Source organism: Clupea harengus, unplaced genomic scaffold (genome assembly GCF_900700415.2).
Source record: "Clupea harengus unplaced genomic scaffold, Ch_v2.0.2, whole genome shotgun sequence".
Lineage (NCBI taxonomy): Eukaryota > Metazoa > Chordata > Actinopteri > Clupeiformes > Clupeidae > Clupea > Clupea harengus.
Window position 1 is genome coordinate 4,608 of NW_024880217.1, and position 20,422 is coordinate 25,029.

The 20,422-nt window shown below is 41.0% G+C and overlaps 3 protein-coding genes across 6 annotated transcripts; 1 reads left to right on the top strand and 2 right to left on the bottom strand.

The window, feature by feature from the left end:
• Positions 1–984: 984 nt before the first annotated feature.
• fam76b (family with sequence similarity 76 member B) lies at positions 985–9,884 on the bottom strand. Of its 2 annotated transcripts, XM_042706265.1 has the most exons (10): positions 9,366–9,884; positions 7,887–7,951; positions 7,740–7,794; positions 7,217–7,372; positions 6,852–7,039; positions 5,010–5,060; positions 3,479–3,556; positions 2,916–3,051; positions 2,501–2,602; positions 985–2,375 (listed from the first exon to the last, which is right to left on the bottom strand). In XM_042706265.1, exons 1-10 carry the CDS (start codon positions 9,450–9,452, stop codon positions 2,286–2,288), a joined length of 1,008 nt encoding a protein of 335 aa, XP_042562199.1. In that variant the 5' UTR covers positions 9,453–9,884; the 3' UTR covers positions 985–2,285. The 2 variants fall into 2 exon arrangements, with proteins under 2 accessions (XP_042562199.1, XP_042562200.1); XM_042706266.1 differs by lacking the exon at positions 5,010–5,060.
• A 954-nt stretch (positions 9,885–10,838) lies between these two features.
• Positions 10,839–17,443, bottom strand: mtmr2 (myotubularin related protein 2). The gene is made up of 17 exons (XM_042706264.1): positions 17,200–17,443; positions 16,786–16,898; positions 16,428–16,532; positions 15,914–16,025; positions 15,714–15,807; positions 15,364–15,458; positions 15,179–15,283; positions 14,986–15,090; positions 14,797–14,880; positions 14,551–14,700; positions 14,255–14,443; positions 13,945–14,130; positions 13,622–13,828; positions 13,331–13,423; positions 12,935–13,048; positions 12,664–12,840; positions 10,839–12,395 (listed from the first exon to the last, which is right to left on the bottom strand). Exons 3-17 carry the CDS (start codon positions 16,505–16,507, stop codon positions 12,231–12,233), a joined length of 1,956 nt encoding a protein of 651 aa, XP_042562198.1. The 5' UTR covers positions 16,508–16,532; positions 16,786–16,898; positions 17,200–17,443; the 3' UTR covers positions 10,839–12,230.
• Positions 17,444–17,550: 107 nt separating this feature from the next.
• On the top strand, positions 17,551–20,416 carry gjb1a (gap junction protein beta 1a). Of its 3 annotated transcripts, none has more exons than XM_042706268.1 (2): positions 17,551–17,726; positions 19,491–20,416. In XM_042706268.1, exon 2 carries the CDS (start codon positions 19,505–19,507, stop codon positions 20,225–20,227), a length of 723 nt encoding a protein of 240 aa, XP_042562202.1. In that variant the 5' UTR covers positions 17,551–17,726; positions 19,491–19,504; the 3' UTR covers positions 20,228–20,416. The 3 variants fall into 3 exon arrangements, with proteins under 3 accessions (XP_042562202.1, XP_042562201.1, XP_042562203.1); XM_042706267.1 differs by lacking the exon at positions 17,551–17,726 and adding an exon at positions 18,774–19,125; XM_042706269.1 differs by lacking the exon at positions 17,551–17,726 and adding an exon at positions 18,776–19,371.
• Positions 20,417–20,422: the final 6 nt, after the last annotated feature.

Below are 20,422 nucleotides of genomic sequence, written 5' to 3' on the forward strand. Positions count from 1 at the left end.
GTTATCCTGTTACCAATTAACAGAGGGAGGAACAAATACTGTTTTTAGTCTGAATGTGATTTCTTCTCTCCAGTGATTTCTCATAGAACAAAACTGTAATTAAATGTTACTCATATTTATATATCGATATGCTAGCATCCATCCTATCACCCATACTCATACTTACTTGCTAGCATCCATCCTAACTTGCAAGCATCTTTATCAGTTTTAAAATAGATGTAGAGCTGTAATGGATTCACCAGAATCTGATTCGGACTACTGAGACACCTAAGCTGTACAGTACACAGTGGAGTGCCTGGCTTTTATTTATTTATTTTACCAGACTCCAGACTACCAGTCTCCTTTCTTTGTCCTCATTAAAACCCGAAACACAGACAGAACACTTACGCAACTTTATGGCCCTTGCTTTGCTGATTCAACACTTCACACGCACTAATCTTTCTTTGCTCTTCAGTGTTTGTGTGCTGCATTGTACAAGAGCACAATGTGTGGAATGTACAGGACACATTTCAAATAATGTTTTGATGTGGAGAAAATACACATAGAATGTTCAATCAATATTCAGCCGTCTTTTTTATTTTTCTTATACTCTTTTGTCAAAAGTAAAATCGTGTGTAAAACTAAGTCCAGTTTATTGATGGGGACTGTTAGCTGCCATCCATCTGAAGAGACATAAAATAAGAGTCCCCATTCTGGTCCTTCACAAATGAGACTTCCAAAACTGTTGCCAATACTAACAATATGTCTGTTCGTCTTGCCACCAGAGACCATGCTGACACACACTGTTTGTTCTTTGATTATCCAGGCGAGTACAACATATCATTGGACGGTCCTCCATGACGTAAAATGCTTTGGGTATCTATAAAAGGCCCTACATAAGAATGATAAGAATTTATACACAAATACTGGTATTTCCAAGAAAGCATTATTTGGAGAAGCACAAAGCATATGACAATAATGTCACATTCAAGTATTGAAACGAAGTAGGATAAATCATTTTCTGGATTTTATTTTGAAATGATCAAATACTTTGTATATCGCAGTTTCACATACAAATGCTCAAACAAAAGGGAAATTTGACTCAAGTGAGTTTACATGTCTGCTTTTTAACCATAAAAAACTTCACAAATAAAATGTACTTTTAAAATACTATTGTACAGTTCCAATTCCAGAGTACTGTGGATGTGCCTATTTGTGCCAGTCACACACACGCACACACACGCACACCCAGAACAATGCAGTAGAGTTATCAGATTTAATATCCCTGGGTTTGGAAGTAGTAAAAAAAGGATGATCCTAGACACCACAGCAAGAAGTTCATCCCTCATTCCATACACACAGTAGGAGTAGGAGAGAGAGAGAGAGAGCGCGCGAGAGAGAGAGAGAAAGTCGTAGAAGAGAGTGAGCAGAGAATGTGTAATTGTGTTTTGTACAGAGCAGGAAATATGTATCTAAAGTGAATGAATGAGACAGAGAGGGAGCTGAGAACCTTTATAAAGTGTTTCCTATTGGACTACCATTTACTCTGCCTGGCAGTAAAGACACACTAAACCCATCATTATAAATACATAAGGCTGTCCACAGTAAACCAAATAACTCATAATGTGGATATTATATAAAATCAAAGACAACAGAATAACATGGTAATAATAGGTCTAAAAGTACAATACTGTTCAGGAGTCATGCATCTATACAATCGTTCCACGACAGAGAGAGCGTACGAGACATGGGTGGGGGTGGGGGGTGAAAGGTAGGAACACACTCAAGACACCACCAGTCACTCATGAGCTGTCTTTGCATATGAGGTCCTGGGCTGGACAAAGAAGTGGGGGAAAAATATCCACCTCCAGATTTCCATGATTCAGGAATATGAGTGAAGATGTATACATGATTAAAAAAACGGAGAACCTAAACAAAATGCATTGAAGAAAAAAAAAAAAAAAAAACATCTTTTGCATATGAAGTATGACATTAACTTATAAATGAATAAATACAGACAGAACTATAAAAAGGGTGGATGTGGATGAGCCTGGCCCGCTTCTGCTGTTTAGAATCTACCCAACTATCTGAGTCCAACACGTCATACCGGTCCAAACCATCAGCAATTCTGTGAAAAACCTTTTAAAAATGTTTCCAAAGAATCTAAAAAACGTGACGGCTTCTGTTTGTTTGAACAGAAGAGAAGAAAAAAGAAAACGATCAAGCATAAGAGAGCGTGCAGAGGCTTGGCCTCTGATCTCAAAGTGATAATACAGTGAAGCCCGTCCCCATGCCATTGATTTCTGCTATGGCAACAGGAGTGAACTTCCAGAGCGATCAAACTTCTTCCCTTTGGAAAGCGCAGCCACTTGTTTCATCAACTCACGGTTTTTGGCCTGTAAAACATTCAATGAAACAATGAACAGAGGCTTCTTACAGATGTGTTTACAAAAGTTGACAATATTTGGAAGCAGAATGATCCCACATCCACTCTGCTCAGCCCTGGGCTTAACTAACATACCTGTTGCTGCTCCATGGACTCCTTATGGCCTTTTTCCATGTTGTTCATCTTCACCCTCATATTGGACTCCTGGTACTGAAAATCTGCCTTGAGCTCAGTGAGCTGTGGAAAGACCATTTAAAAAAAAAAAAAAAAAAATTGAAAAACATGAAGTGTAAAATGTATGTACATCCCACTGTATAGACTTATAGAACAAGCACTTACATCGAGCTGCAACAATGATTCATCTTAATCTTTTATCGGATTTTGTTTTCATTTCTATACTCATTATACTTCTTGTGCCTTATTTATATAAAAAGGCCCACGAACTGTTCTTCTCAGAAACACAAAGCGATCTGAAATCCTTGGCTGTTGGTTCAAATCATTCCATTTCTATAGAAAATAGAACAGAGACGGTAAAATAAAGTAACAATACCTTCCTGTCCTTTTCCAAGATGGTTTGATCTCGCTGCTGCAGAACTCTCTTCAGAGCCATCACCTCCTCCTTCAGCTGGCTGATGAGAATGAAGTTGTCCGTCCCTCCCGAATCCACAGACTGAGCAATGGAGCTGCTGCAGAATTTACACAGTGACAGACAGGAGTCAACGGTCAAAACTTAAATGAGAGGAAGACACCAACAGTAATGTATTGACAGATCTAACGAGATCCACGGGGTCCTCGACTATGTGTTTCTACTTCCCAGGGAATGCTTATGCCCGAGTCTCATGTGTGATCATTAGTGGGTAAGCAGTAGAACTTCTATATTGGGATTTAATTTAATTTATCTTATTTATTGTCTGATTTTGATTTATGTTTGATATATACGTTAATGCCGTTTTTCTTAGGTTGTATAGCCTTTTTCACTCTGGCAGGGGGACTGCCAATGGAAACTAGCCTTTTGGCTATAATTGGGTGCATTTACATCTTAATGTTCATGAATGTACACTGTCCCTCTTGATCAAATTGATTGATTGATTGATTGATTGTCTGCTTCAGTACCTGTCTCCGTTTGATGGCTTCATTTCTAGTTTTGGTTTCTTCTTTGGAGTTTCCTTCTGAATGGAGGATGATTTGTGGCTGTGGTGACAATACATTATCAGTAATTTGATTATTAATACAAAAGTATACAATGACAACACAATAACAACCAAAAGTCCTGGTCTATCTATTTGCTAATTCACTAATTGACATATGCTTAATTGCACTGATAAATACCCTAGTTCAATTCTTGACATAAAACAGAATCATACATCACCTCTTATCACTGTCACCAACCACACATTAGGGCTGGTGTTATCACTTCTCAAATCAATGGGCCTCATGCAAGAACAAAGCAATGTCTCCAGAGAACTGTGCCATTTAATAGTTTCTGATCGTTTTTGGCGGATCCACAAATTGGTCTGGGCCCAGATCCATTTGTTCTGCTAACTATCTAGCAACAATCTCCGTATCTTTAGCCTGCTAGTGGCTTGTGACAGACCTGCCAATAAGAGTGCATACACTGAACTCAGTAAGGTGTCAACATGAACCCCAACACCAACCTCTCATTATGATCTAAAACATTACTTATGAAATTAATACTTAGGTCCTAAAATTGCAATTGGCAATGATGCATACCGCTATCTGATCAGTTTGCCACACATCCTGCACAACCAAACCATGTGTGATCATTTTTTTGGGTGTTTCTGCTTTGGAATACACGTTATCTGGTGTTCAGTAGCACGGTAAATCTGACAAGTTCAAACTATTTGTTTCTTTTGACTAAGCTAGCATTTGCAGCCTAACTCACAAACCACTCATGTTACTTTTTAAAAACTGAAATGAATGCCAGGCTTAGCGAGCCAGGAGGCATTAGGCCAAGAAGGATCTTTGCGGGGGGAATATTTTTTTTATTTCTTGGGCATATCAAATCTAATATTAAAGTGACAATATGTAGGCTTTTACCATTTTTGAAGGCTTTACACTCAAAACTCCTTACTGCCATATCAACTTTGTTTCTTCCATTTGTTTTGCCATGTGTAGACTTATCACTAACTTTGCAACTTTTGTTTGACTTTTTCTAACTGCCACCCGACTTTGTAGCAAAATAAAGCCTCTAATAATGCCTCTAACTATCACTCCAGTTTTTAATTGTGAATAAGAGAGTAAAACTGGCAATATATCTTGCAAAACAGGACAAGCCTGACAAGGATATTTATACAGCCATGGAGCCTTGGAGAACAAGCCATGGAGCCTTGAACCAGAGACATTTATACTGACTAGTAGTCAAGACAACTAAATCTGACATGGTCTCTTATATAGCTTGCATGAGCCATTTAAAAGCAAACATGTTTGCAAGAGTGGTTCTTGAATGAGGCCCATTGAAACAAAATCAAATACACTGTGAATAGACTAATAGGGTGATGCATTAGTGTATCTGTCTAACTTAAAATCTCATTCTATGGCTCTCTTTCCTTTTTCTTAAATATGTACATCTCAGAATCCTACTAAATGTGTGAACATTCGTGCATATTTTGCAATCAGTTCTCACCTCTGCTTCCATAATCCCTGTTCTTGCTCTGGACTCAGGCTACCACTAAGCCTAGAAGATATTCCACAGATGGAGCGAAGGAGAGAAAGAGAGGTAAGAAAACACAACTGAATTTCACAGTGGTTTCTCTCAGTGAGGCAGTCGAGACACGACTGCCCCACTCACTCACTGGTATGACATTTCGTACCAGCTTCTCAGGAGTTACGATGGATGCTGTGAGTGGCAGAGGTGGCAGGGCCAATTCATGGGCGGTTTCCACAGGCTCCCCGATGCCCGTTCGGACTAAACAACCCCTAACAGTGCTGGAGTGTCGCTGCACTGTGGAACTCAAGAAACGCATGCTGTTATCGGACAGCCATTGTAGACATCAGTAGAAGTGCTGCATGCCAACAGTTCTACGGTTGTTCTCAAAAGAAGGGCATTCACAGACCATATATAATTCAGAAGGGAAGCCTATTTATATTGGGCACCAAAAGGAAAGCAGTGTTATGTGTTCCAATTCATGAATCAATGTGCTTAACCAGTGTTACTTTAGTATGAACAGAGACTAAAGCGCTTGGTATACGTCTGCGGACACGGCTTGTGTACTCTCTCTGCACGATGTGGATGATGCAAATACAAATGAAGTCATCCCCATAATCCATACGGACTGTGCCCACCGCAGCCAAATGTTATGTCTGTACGGACATGTCTGTATTGACTGCGATTGTGCGAAACTGATCGTGCAGTAGTTCACACGCACTCAGCCTAATACGGTTGTAGTGCGCACTTGCTCAACTTGTCCGTATCCGCTTGTCCACAACAACACAAAAACAAGTGTACTTACTTAGGACACACCCATGTGCACATCTGTATCAGTATTGCGGAAAGCCGTGTCTGCAGAAGTGTACCTCGGCCTTGAACCATATCTGACCATGAAGAACCGGGCATCAGTATAGACGCCAGCTCATTCAGCATCCACAGATGCCCCCAACACTTAGTGTTCCAAAACAGTGTGATTCAGTACGAGTAGACACATCAAGTACATCAGAGGGGAAGAGGAAGTCTGTACTGCCTCAATGTTCAAGTAGAACACAGCTAGGCTACTTTATACATTGAGATGCTGGCATGAGTCAGGGACAAGATACAGAAAAGACTAGCTACCAATATCACACAGATAAACCCAGACAGCTCTCTGCAGTGAGTCATATCTAAATTTTAATGAAATCTGTGCTCCTGTCCTTCTTAATCATCTGAAGTGTTAAGCGCCTACGGAGCACATCTGAGAATTCAGAATGCTGGCTGTGTGGGGGACATCTCACTCTTGTTATACTTTCCCATCAGAAAGAAGAGTTAACTAACCAGCTACAGGATTCCAAGAGTTCAGCTGCTTACATAACTGTGTTGGTTAAGTTAAACTACCTTTAATGCCCGAAGCAACAAGTGGTAATCAGCTGGCTAATATGTCAATGTGAAAACAAAAGCTACTTAGCAAGGTACAATATAGCAACTGAACAGATGCAAAGTCAACTATACTAGTGTGAAGATCTACGGTTTAAATTACAAAGTATGGTGGTACATCTTAACCTAAACTTGACTAAAATTTCAGTACTAGACCAATTTATATGTACCAGAATATTCAAAAATACTTTTTGAGGTCAACGTAAGTTACACGTCAGTTTATACACAAGCCTATTTAGACAATGTCACGTTTTACACGTACTTCTCTAGTTCATTTCAGACACTACTATCCATCCGATATCAACCACAAAACAACGTGAGGATACATGGTGACTGCATGTCTTGTTATGCCGTCTGCTCGGGTGTGGAGTGGGTACATGATAAAGCAGTGGTGTGGCTTACTTGTGGTGTGAGCTGCTGTGGCGATGTTGGTGGTGGTGGTGGTGATGGTGCTGTCTCTGGTGCTCCTTCTCACCGAGTGATGACGAGTTGGAGTGAGAGGATCCCAGGCCTTTCCGCTGCTCCTTGGTCTTCTGTAGTACGCGGCGATATGACAGAGTACACAACCAGCACAGCAGCTTTCCATCCACCTACACAGTCGATATGGGAAGACTTTAAAACTCCACTCTGCTCCACCTCCTTTCCTCGAAATTGTAAAACAAAGCCACTCAACACCAAACAAATTATTATGTTACAACAAATATGTTAAATAATGTAGACATTTCGCCAGTGCTCTAGCCAAGTTTGAGGCAACGGTTCTTTTTCACCTTTCGCCGCCCCTCCTCTTTCCTGTCGAAGGCACACTGCTGTTTGCACTGCTCGCAGGTCTGTGGGGGGCCATACTTCTTTTCAGAATTTGTGCAACGCTGACACTTTGTCCCGATGAATGCGGCGATGATGTTACAATACTGACACGGCTTTGGCTGGTGGGAAACACAAACATACAAAAGGGTAAGGGTAAATTGACTTGGGCATACCACATCATGGTTACTGTATAACTACTTGATGCCATCTTCATTGAAAAAGGAAGACATACATTTAAACATTAAACTTACTCTGGCATATGAGCAATATTGAAGAACAAAGGTATCCGATTCGAATTATGTGAAATACTGATGCAAAGGCTAATTTAAGGATTTATCGACGTCAATATGTTTTATTTCTGCACTTGGATGAGAATCCTGTAATCCTGCTTGGATGATCCCATACCAATCAAACAATCAGCTCAACCCAAAGTAAATAAATGTTTTGGCATCAATGTGTTCAAAGCAAACTGGTAGAATAACTTACCGTCCCAAACTGTTTAACATTCTGGGCACATTTCTTGCAGATTGTGTTTGTTTTGCTAGGAGACAGCGAGAGATGCACTTGGTGAGTACCGAAATGTGTAGGAAAATATATGGCAAAAAAATTATTAAAAACACAGTAAGGACTTACCTCTCCTGCTGAAATTCAGACCTGCAGAATGTGCATTTCACAATAGGGTGCGCAATTCGACACTCCTACATAGAAGACATGAAAAGTCATTAAATACATCATTACAGACTCAATATTTAGTCAGTGAATAATAAAAACTGTTTGAGGCAGATACAAAAGTGTATGTTAAAATATAGTGGATCTAATGAACTCCTGACTATGAGATTGATAGTATTTAACAGTCTTCAATGGGTCCAGACTGGTGCATTTCACTAGAACAGATTTTATTTGCAATGGAAAATTGAGTGTATGACTAGCATTACTGTGTTTCCGCCACAAGTCGGCATCTCAGCTTGCACTTGCACTATTCCACAAAAGTAATACATTCAAGACATAAGATGCAGAGTATCTAGGCTATATGTTTACTTTCGTTCAAATGAATCTGCGCCTTGCTGGGACAGAGCAAGCACCTTCAATAATCATCTGAGATTCTGTTACACCTGACAAGGCACTTTTAACATAATGTACAGAAAGAATCAAACCAATCGACTGGTCTGAGGTTGAGGCACCGCTACAAATAACGTCCGCCTACTGTAAATCTCTCGTGTAGAATAAGGTTCTTCTACAAACAATTCACACTTGATGTCCTCACAAAGCTCCCACGACACGTGGCAGTGTGCTTCCATAATAACATCAAGTGTTGTGTATTATCGAAGTTGTGATGTATTATTATGACGAATACGGTTGATGGTGAGCCATCATTAGCTACCTTAGGACTGAGACAACAACACCGGAGTTGGAAACAAGTAAGTCGAACACATTATGAAACATTGATTCAGACTTTCAACACATTCAGATGTATAATACGGTAACGGATTTAATGTTGCAACAGTAACTTGGTTCGTGACAATGTGGCTCCACTCAAAATGAAGTGATGTGGGTGCATTTAAAACAAAACATACAGGGTTATCTGGGTAGCTAAGTTAGCCAACGTAGCTATGGTAAGCTGTCAAAGTTATGGCTAACGTTGGCGAGATACCTTAAGTTTGTCTGCGGCTGACTACTATTTGGGCTACTGTATTAATATGGAAACGAAATTACACAAAATATTTTGATACAGCATTCTACTGTGAATGCCTTATGACAAAAAGACTAACGGCACAAACTGTTGGGTCTGTGTTGTCAAAAACTACCAGTCGACTCACCAACCCTAGCCATCATCCGGTAAGTTAGCGTCCAGCCTGCTAGCTAGCTAACACAGACAGCCATTTGTCCTTCCCTGTATAGCATGCTAACCCTAGAGTAGCTTTGTTGCTATTTCCAGCCAGAAAAACAGACATTACATAATCTGATAAAACCCTATCTACTTCACAGGGGTGAATTGAAGAACTAGGTGTTCGTCTCAAACATTTAAAAACATAAAAACCTTATTAAAAATTGCCACATATTTGAACATACTCCCAGAAAAGGAAATAATTGAGCATGCACACAGATCCAAACCTTGCACAGTTGTTGTCCCTGGGATAGCTCCTCAAACGGATATCGCTGGTTACACTTTGTACACGCGTAAAGGGCCGATGTTGCCATTCTCACAAAAAGCAAGACACGCCAAGTTGAACTCCACGATTGTCAGAAAGCCAGGCGCTCTCGATTGGATGGTCTGACCGACACAATTCAATTTGAAAAGAAACCAACGAGCTAAAACGAATATGAGATTAAAACTGAGGGCTAACTTCGCTATGTAGACAGCTACTTTAAGCTAGCTAGGCTAGCTTCCTAAACATCTAACGTTATATAGGTAACCGATTGTTGCTTTTTGGAATAACTAGCTTGTTTTCCTGTAGATGGCTAACCGGATCGGCACACACAACACCACATCAATAGCATATTCGCTATCTATGTTATTTATTTCCAATATCTGGAGTTAAAAGCCTCTGTTATTTTCCCTTTCTCTGTCTTCGCGCATCCGCGTCGTCACGTTGTCCGGAAGCGCCCAGCAACGACAAAGGATAGGCAGGAAAGCCTATCACCACCCACCTATGGTGGGCGGGAATCAGTATTTGAATTGTTTAAGCCAATCGTACGGCAAGGAACGCTTCTTTGAAATCTGGGCACCGTGAACTCCGTCAATAAAGTAAGCAAGTCGACCATGAGGTTTGTAGTTTTTAGTGTTAGCATTTTATCACTTCCTGGTTCCAAAGCAAAAAAAAATCTAATGGAAAAATGAATGGCTTTTCACAAACTTTTTTAGTTTTAGGCAAAACATTGGGTGAGTTAAAATGTAGTTATCAGTTGGTATTTTGTAACTAAGTGTTGTCTTGTGCTGTAAACAATACATTTTTTGCTACCAATATGCTAAAGCACAAAAAAGACTTCATGGAGTGGTTCTCATTTCCCTTATTTGTCAATCCTTCCTTTCTTACGTCCTAGCCCTTCCTCCCTAAAACGCATACAAAATAAGGAAGGACTGTAGCAAAGGTAGAGGAATCAAGAATCCTTGTCGGCTGCGTTTCAAGGATGCTACAGCATCGAATGCCGGCCGGAAGGACTGTTCCAAATTTCAAGGATCCTTTGAATTCTACCAAGGATAGAGTCCTTAATTCAAAGAAATTTCAAGGATGCAGTTAGAGTATCCTCTGCACTCTTAAAGCAGCCACAATCCTAGGCGTATGTACCAGAGCCTTTTTTAAATGGTAGCGTGGAATTTGATGGCGGGACCTTTTAAATGATGCACACTAAGCACACTCGCTAGACTGTTCCATTGTTTGTTCTCCGAATGCTAGGAAGGAGTCTTGCCTAGCCTCTGAAGGACCCGACTTGGAAGGACTCGGAAAGACCCGTCCAACCAAGGAAGCATCCATGACTTTGAGCATGTAGGAAATACCAAGGGGATGTTTGAGGGGATGTTAATGTATGTATTGTCATTCAATATTTGTATTTTGAAGAAGTTAGATTTAAAAGGACAAATTGGAATTCCATTACAAAACTTTATTTCATATGGCTTTGCGGTAAACAAAAATAAGTAATGGCAGCTGATGGCCGGAGCAGTTTTTACATCATTGTATTAACTTCTATAGATATTAGATACACAACCGTACAAACACCAAGGATCATACTGACTACATTTGGAGTCACTAAGACACTGGAGAATAGGTTTTTATTTTCAGGGCTGGAAGATCTGGCTGATAACCAACATTTTCTATCCAGAAGAACGGGGCCATGACCTTAGCTGGCTATAGGATGTATTTGTTAGTGTTAGGATGGTCTGGTGTCGACTCCTACAACTTTTGGTAAAAAGTAGTTAACAAACTGTGTGTTATATGCATATATTTGATTTCCAATGGAGTGTTATGCATCTGTGTATTTCATGGTGGGATTGATTTATTCAGTATACGGAATGCTACAGTATGCACAGTAAGCCCACATGTCAACACCAGATATTTATCGCATAGAAAAAATGCAGCATTTGTTTAGTTAATAAGATGCACTTGAAAAAGCAAATTTAAGTACAGACATGACATATAAGGATAATGTCCTTCCTGATATTCTTTCGTAAAGTAGAGGCAAGCACTGACAGAGAAAAACGAAAATTCTCATAGCCTGTATATGCTACTGTAACAGTCACTCATTTTGTTTAGGAGATTCTTAATTCCAGCATTAAACATCTGCCCTTAATGTTAAGCTCAGGGATATAGAAGTACGGATCAAGGGTTAGAGCAGCAAAACATGGACAGGGTTACCTAGGTAAAATGTCTCATGAAGATAATGGTTGGTTACTAGGAATGTATTACTGGTTTAATGCTTAAAGTTACGGCTTCTATTGGCTATAGGTCTCACAAGAGAAGAATCATTCTAAAGCACACTCTATCTCACTCTATTTACACAGACGCACACACATATCCATTTTCCTTGTACATTATCATTAAAGCTGATAAACCAAGTAAAGCTGACCAATTTTCCTGCCAGTAAAACAATGTTAACAATGGCGGAGAGAAATATCTCTAATACCTACACAACCATAGACTCTATTAACATAAAATTAAACTGTTCAAGTGCATTAGTACTTTAACGTAAATATAATTCACTCCTAGTTCCATTAGTAGACTGTATCTATAAACGGACCAAGTTGCCTCTACTCACTAGTTAATTTAAATTTACCTCAATGCTAGGATTTCTCAAGTTTTGAAGTCTGTTGCTGTAATAACAGCAAGATTTGGAGGGATGAGAAAGGCAGCCTATGGCATTTAGTCGGCCGTTGCCCCCTGACCCACAGTGCTGCTGTTGAAGAAGCAGTTATACCTGGGACCCAGGGGCCAGTGGATCAACCCTCTTGCGCTCTCTCCCTCTCCTAAAGCACCTGTCCATTCACACGAATGTCTGCACAGGTGTGATGGAGCGCGTGGGAGAACCAGCCCTCTCTGAGGACGACGCCGCGGCCCGATTGGCCACCTCACGCTGTAGCTCCTCCACTCTCTTCTGGAGCTCGGCTCGCTTTGCTAGAAGCTCTTTGTATCGCTGGTGCAAAGGCTCCTATAAATATACACACAAAAAATTGCATAAGTGAGAGTGCAAGTGAAATGTAAAAACTACAGGTAAAAACATGATTCAACTGTAAATGGGCAATGACATCTGGCACATCATTTCTCCTGATGAATCAGCATGAATTTTAGGTGTAATAGATAACATTTGTTTAGGAATTTCAGGAAGTTAGTAGGAACACCAAAGTAACGATTAACTATATGCAAGACTACACACTCAAGTGTGTGTTTATTTACAGCATCTGTTTTATGAAACTAACCTGTGGTCTCATGCGAGGGTTCCAGCGGATGTAATACCCCACCCAAAGCTCTAGATGGCGCATGCTGACCACAGGAAACAGTACATGGGAGGAGTAGTTCACATACAAAGGGTTACAAAACTCTTCAAGCTGGCTATTAATTAAAGACCACAGTGATACAGTCTTCTTTGGTAATTCCTGGAAAAGAAATACAAAAAATCTGTCAATAAATTCAAAATATTTCAGTCATACATATGTTTTATAGATAATGTTTTGCACACTCTTTACAAACCTCTTTGAGTCGCTGCTGTTCACTATTACACATAAATGTCCCAAACAAGCAGCTGTATAGATGGTCCAGGATGGTGATGAGGAAGTACTCATTAAATTCAAATGCAGCAGGAAACTAGACAAAGATATATTTTGAATGATTACAAGGCGTTTTATAGGTTTATAGATAAGATTAACTTAAATTGATCTCTAATTCCTACTCACTGCTACTTTACATTACATTAATCTGCAGGACTCAAAAATAATTCAACTACGGCCTCTTAACCCTTTCAATAGAAAATTAAAAAAAACACGTGTCCTTTTTCTTAATTAGCTGTAATTCTAACAATACTAAAACTTGAAATAGAGTTACTATTTAGGATGACATCCAACACAGAGAGCATAACCTTCAGCTCACCTGCCGAGTCATCTGCCAAACGCAGTCGATGAACTGCAGGAAGACTGGAGAGCGATCAGCGTCGGTGTGGTTCTTGTCTCCATGGCCAATCCTCTACACAAGCCATGAGCCGCAAGCAGGAAAAAAGGTACCAGAAAAAAAATACACTGAAAACCTCTCCGTCCAACCATGACTGTATGTTTGAATCAGTGACTGTTCACAGAAGTCAGCATGTGTAATTTGAGGAATGTTTAAGTCTAGACTAGAGAATCTGTCTATTCATATTTATGTGCCAAGCATTGGTCCTTATACCAGTTGGAAGCGGTGACCAAAGCTGAGCCACTCTTTCTCCAGCAGCACCTGGAAACCTCTGATAGTTCTGTAGTGAGCATCCAGCATTAGCATGGCTAAGGAGGTCAGCTGAGGAGTGCGGTCCCAGCCATCACTGCAGTGCACCACCACAGAGGTCTTGCCCGACTCCACTTTATCTGCAATCCGCAGCGCTCCCGCCAGAACAGCCTACTCATCAGAATGAATAAAAGAGGGAACCAGCCATCATGTCAAGTTTAATTACTGGTTGCATATTTAACTCATCTCCCTACACATTTTCCCCATTGATAGTTTGTTTATCTTACCTTGATATGCTCAAGCCAGTGGGTGGACTCCAGATTTGAAAGCCAGTGGGCCTCATCAATGTTGGGATATACCACCTCCTTCAGTTTTCGTAGTGATTCCCGCATGACGTGGAGATTTTGGATATCCAGAAACACCAGCTCGGCATTCTGATATGCATCTTCACTCTCAAAACCACCACCCTTCATCTAAGAAAAAAAAAGTACAAAATGTCAGAAGTCATGGTCTATACTTGATATGAAATATGTCATAAACACAAAATGTAGGAAAAGGTGTTGTGCTGTATTGTATTGTGCAATTCGGTCAATTTGCCTTATTGGCTGCTGCATTCACACTTGGCCTGGCATCAAATATGAAGAGTTTGTGAGACTGTGCGTTGGCATCCATTATGGCTTGCAGTAGTTTCTCATCCTCTTTGCTACACTTCCCATTCGCTCCAACCATGGGCTGGCTACAGCGTGTTATCGTCGCCTGGCTCTCCGGGTGTATCCATGACAACACCTGCAGAAGAAGCACAGGCCATACACATTGTGAGCATGTTTAAGATAGGCAATTCCACCTGAACTGTAAGAATCGGGACTGGGAGCCAAATGGGTACTGTCACTTACTGAAATGCGGCCCTTGGCCCTAAAGGCAGCTACCCTCTTCAGCTCCTCATCGGGGATGGTTACCGGAACAACAAGGGTGGAGGGGTATGTATCACACAGCTCATAATGGTCATTTACTTTAGATATCCTCCAGCTTTCATTGGGCAGTCCCTAGTACAAAAGAAGTAGATGAAACAACTAAACAAATCTGACAATACCGGTCAATGCTGTTATCTTTTAACGCGTGTTCACACTGATATCTCTCACCTGTCGTTTATACTCAGCCAGGGCGTCATATACTTTCCATCCATTCTCAGGGAAAACCTGGTCATACTCACAGGCAAAGAGAGGCTAAAAGAGAGGCACACACAACATGCTCACAAACTGCTCCTGCCACAGGGAATCACAAACATACAGGGATTTGAATTTCTGCAAAAAAAAAATCCAATTCTTTACCTGTCCATTAGAAACAGGGAAGGCGAATTTCATGAGGTTCTCGAAGATGGATTTCTTCAGAGTATCATCTGGCTGTTTATGTACAAAACGCAGGTTTCGGATATCCTGGGAAAACAAAAATTAGGCTCAGGGTAAGTTGGGTCCCACATCCTTACGCACAAGTTGCTTGAACAAACAATACTTTCTTCCTTACTTTGCAGACAATCCCGTAAGACACCTCTCCACGACTTGTAGCTGCTCCAATCTTCTCCACACGACTCAACACGCCAAGAGGTATATCCAAAACTAAGGCTGCATCCTATAATGAATATGTACTCATGTCAACATTATTGACTATGTCAATACAAGATATGAGTGTGTTTGTGCATGGGTACATACCCTATCCATACATCTGAAAAACAGTCGGTAGTTTGTGACAGTCAAGGTCCCTCTAAGTGCTCCAATGAATGGGCAAATGTATGTCACATCTTTGGCTGAAACATTTAGACACAGACAAGGAGCATGTAAGTTTTATGATAACATTAAAATATAGCACATTGGATAAAATCAAATAACTCAATCGATGATCACAAAAAGTTATAACACTTTAAAAAATAATACTATGCACTACAACATGGAATTTCGGTCAGCAGCAGCTGGATTTGACATGCCATACAAATTAAATCCAATGGAAAACAGTCTCATGCAAAGCATCTGCAAGTCATCTCGTTTGCTAAGTACATGCATACCCATGTCTTGAACAGTCTCCTTGGTCAACATCTGTGGTTCATCTTTGTGTGAGTCTCTGATCACCTTGGGGACTGGTTTGTTTCTTATGTTTGCCTAATACGTGGAGAGAGTGTAAAATACATAACATTGATCTTTTTAGATAATCGATATCTGGAATACATCAATTCTGTAATATATAGGGGGAAATGCAATATTTTACCCGTAGCTGCTCGGGGGACAAGGGCAAGTCTGATACCGAAACTGAATCCGAGGATACAGCTGAAGGAGGCTTTGCCTGAGAGGAACGGTCAGACCGTGACGTCGTAGAGGAACTGTTAATGATCGGAAAGTGTTGGTTAGCGTCACTTAACCTTTAACAAACGTAAGAAAGTTGTCTATCTCAGACTGGCCTCCTTGCATAAGTTAAATTACCTTACATATCGAAGTAAGTAAATAAATGCTTGCTAACTATGAAGCTAACTTAGCAATTCCAATGGGTACCACAAGACAGTAAGACAGAGTTCATATTAGTGGTTACTTATAGGGACATGGGGGTAACTTAACATTAGCTGGTAATGGTGGCAATGCTTATTAACCAAGCTAATAACAACATTGGTGGACGAGTTTTGATGTTTATCACGCTAATGTACAGAAAAAACATTTAACTGGAATTCAAATTTACATTCAACTTCTGCTAGCCTAGCTAGCTGCCAACTAATTTTGTTATGCCCCACCTGGATAGTGAATCAACACTCGGCTGCCGGGAGGATGATTGTTTGGAACCCAAACTATCGACGCTTCCACTCTTTTCCATTTTCAAGCTCTTACTTCAAGTTTCGCTAAGTTCGAGTAAAAAAGAGACAATTTGTTTCTCATACAAAGAGTTTTTACTTTGTCAGCAAAGGAAAATTAGCCTGCAGTAGGGACAGGAAGCTGCCATCTTTTCCCACAGTTCCTAATCCAGGGGTGTGGTTTGTTTTCCGCTGACAGATCGTTGAACAGAAGGAGGTGTTCAGACTTCACACTGGTCTGGTTGTTCATGAGTAAACTGCACAGCCACCAATACACAGTCCCCAAATGCGGTAGGCTTACCTTTTAGTGTGTTTGTTTATATACTGGCGCCCTGTCAACATCTTGCCTCTTCAGTGCAGTTCAAAATGGTAAATTAAAAAGACTATTCTAAACAAATCACATAAATTGTTCATCTGAAATGAAATGGTTGTTTGTTTATTTAATATTTGAAGCAACATCAAAAGTAATACAAAAGTAAACAAAACCATTTTTTTTTAATGTAGAAAGATGCCAAAGGCTGGATTCAATATAATCAGCTATCCATCCATCCCTCCTTCTTTCATCCTCTCTCTTTCATCCTCAGAATGCTCTTTCATTCTCTCTCTCTCTCTCTCTCTCTCACACACACACACACACACACACACACACACACACACACACACACACACACACACACACACACACAGTACACAACACAAACATAATTATACTTACTTTACACTGTTTATGAACAAACTAATGTTATGGCTATTGTAGTCCTGTAGTCTTCCTACACTTGTTTGTTTGCTACCATTTCACAATGTATCCTACACGGCCCCTTGCAATCTTATTCTCTCTCTATTGCACACAGTTACAGTTAGTTTGTTGGTTGAAATCTCTGTCAAACAGCTTATTTTGTAATTAAGCAAAAATGTTATCTTGCGTCAAACCCTGTGCGGGTGGACAAGATGTGGTGCGTCAGAGCAATTCGAGTCTGAACTGTGGGTAGGCGGAACCCGGCGGACTGGGTGGGAATTCTAAAGAGGCTTGTTGGGGCCCAGTAAAAGCTGCTATTGTATGTAAATGATCATCATAAGGGCATATGACTGCACCAGTGCTGGACAGAGGCTAGTGTGAGGGGAATCATTAGCAATGCAAAGTCATGGTGCTCGGGTTCACAGACGTCCTGGTGAAAAGTACCCCTTCTCTTCTGATGTTAACTCCATTGTAGCTGGTTGGCTTTTGGATCACTACATCTAAAGGTAAATACCTTTTTTATGGACATGGGCTAGAGGCTAATAGCTTCAGAGTGTTGACATTTATACAAATTGTCAAAGAGATATAAATTGTTTCAATTTGGGGATATGATACCGTATCTCTTGCACATTGAGGGATAAGAATACTTCACTCATATGAAATTTTTATTATTTGTCTACATTGAATTCTAATTCGGACAGCATGTAGGTTTATCAGCTGTGCACTTCATGCTTAGCGCTCTTTTGGAATTGCAGCAGTCAGAATATACATATTTGTATTGGTATGTGTGCCGTATGCATATTTTGCGAAACTCATGTGACACCATTCATCACATGTTGAAATATTCATACTAAAGACTGCATACAGCATTCTTGCAGTGTTAACATATTTACATTAAGCCCTCATGATGTATTATAAAGCCCTTGATACACACATATCTTAATACATTGCACACCTTACTCTCACACGAGCCAACATCTCAAACATACATACATTAGACATTCATAGCATCTAAAACACATATACATTATACATATATAGCATCTTAAACACACATACATTATACATATATAGCATCTGAAGCACACATACAAAAATACATTTATGGTATATTTCACCTCTCATATGTTCATACATCACTTAGGCACAGTTCTCTCATATGTTCCCTGCCCTATGGCTTTTTGACACTTTAGTTGGACATGAGAAGTGTCGCCTACAGTCATAACACAAGTGCACTGAGTAAGCAGGACAAGGATAAAATCACATTGCAGTGCTATCACAAAAAAACCCATGTAGTCTAATGGAAATGAAATGCAGAAATCTCCACAAATATAAAAAAATATTCACTGTCTACGTGTGTAGTGTGTGAGAGGGCAAAATAACTAGTTTATTAAACAGGGCTGCATAGTGAAACAGGGGTGAATGGCTCAAGTGCACAGACAGACTGAAATAGTATGGGTACAAAAATCCTTTAGACTCTTTAAATATGTATATGGAATGGGAGATGGTCATTGAGGAACTATCTTGGCAGACAACCACCCATCCCTGACATGGAAGCCTAAGTGTCACTGAAATCAGATTGAGCCCACACTGTGTTCAGACTAAGCCCCTTGCCTGAGCCCACTCTGCTGCTGGTCGCTGCCTAACCCTCAGGTCACATGCTACTCCACCATCCGTGCCAAGGATGTTCAGATTATTCAGCATCCCATTGGTTTCTAGAAGGTCACATGACTCTTAGTGCCAGGCGGTGGTGCGCTGCTTTTAAGCTGCCGCGCACCAGTCAGGCAGGCACAGAGGGGTCGTCTCTGTGTCGAGGCTCGTCCAATGCCCATCCTTCAGCGGCGGGTCAACACCACCCTCCACCCGGGCCCCTGCCCATGCCTCTAACACCACCTGCTGAGCCTGGTAACCTTTTTATTCCACTTTCCTCTGCCCTAACCTCTTCCCAAATCTTTTTTTTTTTTATCGTTTTATGAAATATTCATTTGAATTTTTTTTTTTTTTTAAAGGGTGATAGTGGAAATAATGAAGTGACAATGGATTAGTGCAGGAAAAGATTTCTTAATCAGTTTATGTTTACATCTTACATTTCACCTTCTCTCACTATGGAGCGTGAGGTTTGGTGAACAGTGATTTGTAAGTCAAGGACAGGTAATAATGTTGATTGCTAAATATGTAAAAGGCATTCCATGTTGTGAAGCATCATTTGTCAGCATTTACTGTATTGTTCTGACTTTTAAAAAACCCCTGCATTACAATTTCTCCCCCAGAACTGGAAGCAAAAATGAACTGGGCATCCTTTTATGCCGTGCTCAGCGGCATAAACAGGCATTCTACCGGCATTGGCCGCATCTGGCTCTCTGTCCTCTTCATCTTCCGTCTCCTGGTGCTGGTGGTGGCGGCTGAGAGCGTGTGGGGCGACGAGAAGGCCCACTTCATCTGCAACACGCAGCAGCCCGGCTGCAACAGCGTCTGCTATGACCACTTCTTCCCTATCTCACACATCCGCCTGTGGGCACTGCAGCTCATCCTGGTGTCCACCCCGGCCCTTCTGGTGGCCATGCACATCGCGCACAGACGCCACATCGACAAGCGGCTGTACCGGCAGGCTGGACGCTCGAGCCCCAAGGACCTTGAACTAATCAAGACCCAGAAGATGAAGATCACGGGCGCCCTGTGGTGGACCTACATCATCAGCTTGATTTTCCGGGTGCTATTTGAGTCGGCCTTCATGTACCTGTTCTACATGATCTATCCTGGTTACAAGATGTTCCGGTTAGTGAAGTGCGACTCGTACCCCTGTCCCAACACGGTGGACTGCTTCGTCTCGCGGCCGACCGAGAAGACGGTGTTCACGGTCTTCATGCTGACCGTCTCCGGCATCTGTATTCTGCTCAACATCGCTGAGGCCATGTACCTGGTAGCACGAGCCTACAGCAGACATTTTAACAATGCTAAAGACTCACCTATTGGAGCCTGGATCACTCAGAAACTGTGTTCCTTTTAATATGCCTTGTTAGATTTGCTTAAGTCACTAAAGTGGAAGAAGTACATTAGGGTTAATAGGATCACTCCTTGGCAGTTGTAATCTGGGTCCAGTGACAACCACCTAATTCCGAGCCAGTGTTGTTTCTTCCAAGGTTTTTCCATCGTACCAGCGCACATGAAGGGGCATCTGTGCAAGACTACATCTGTAAAATGG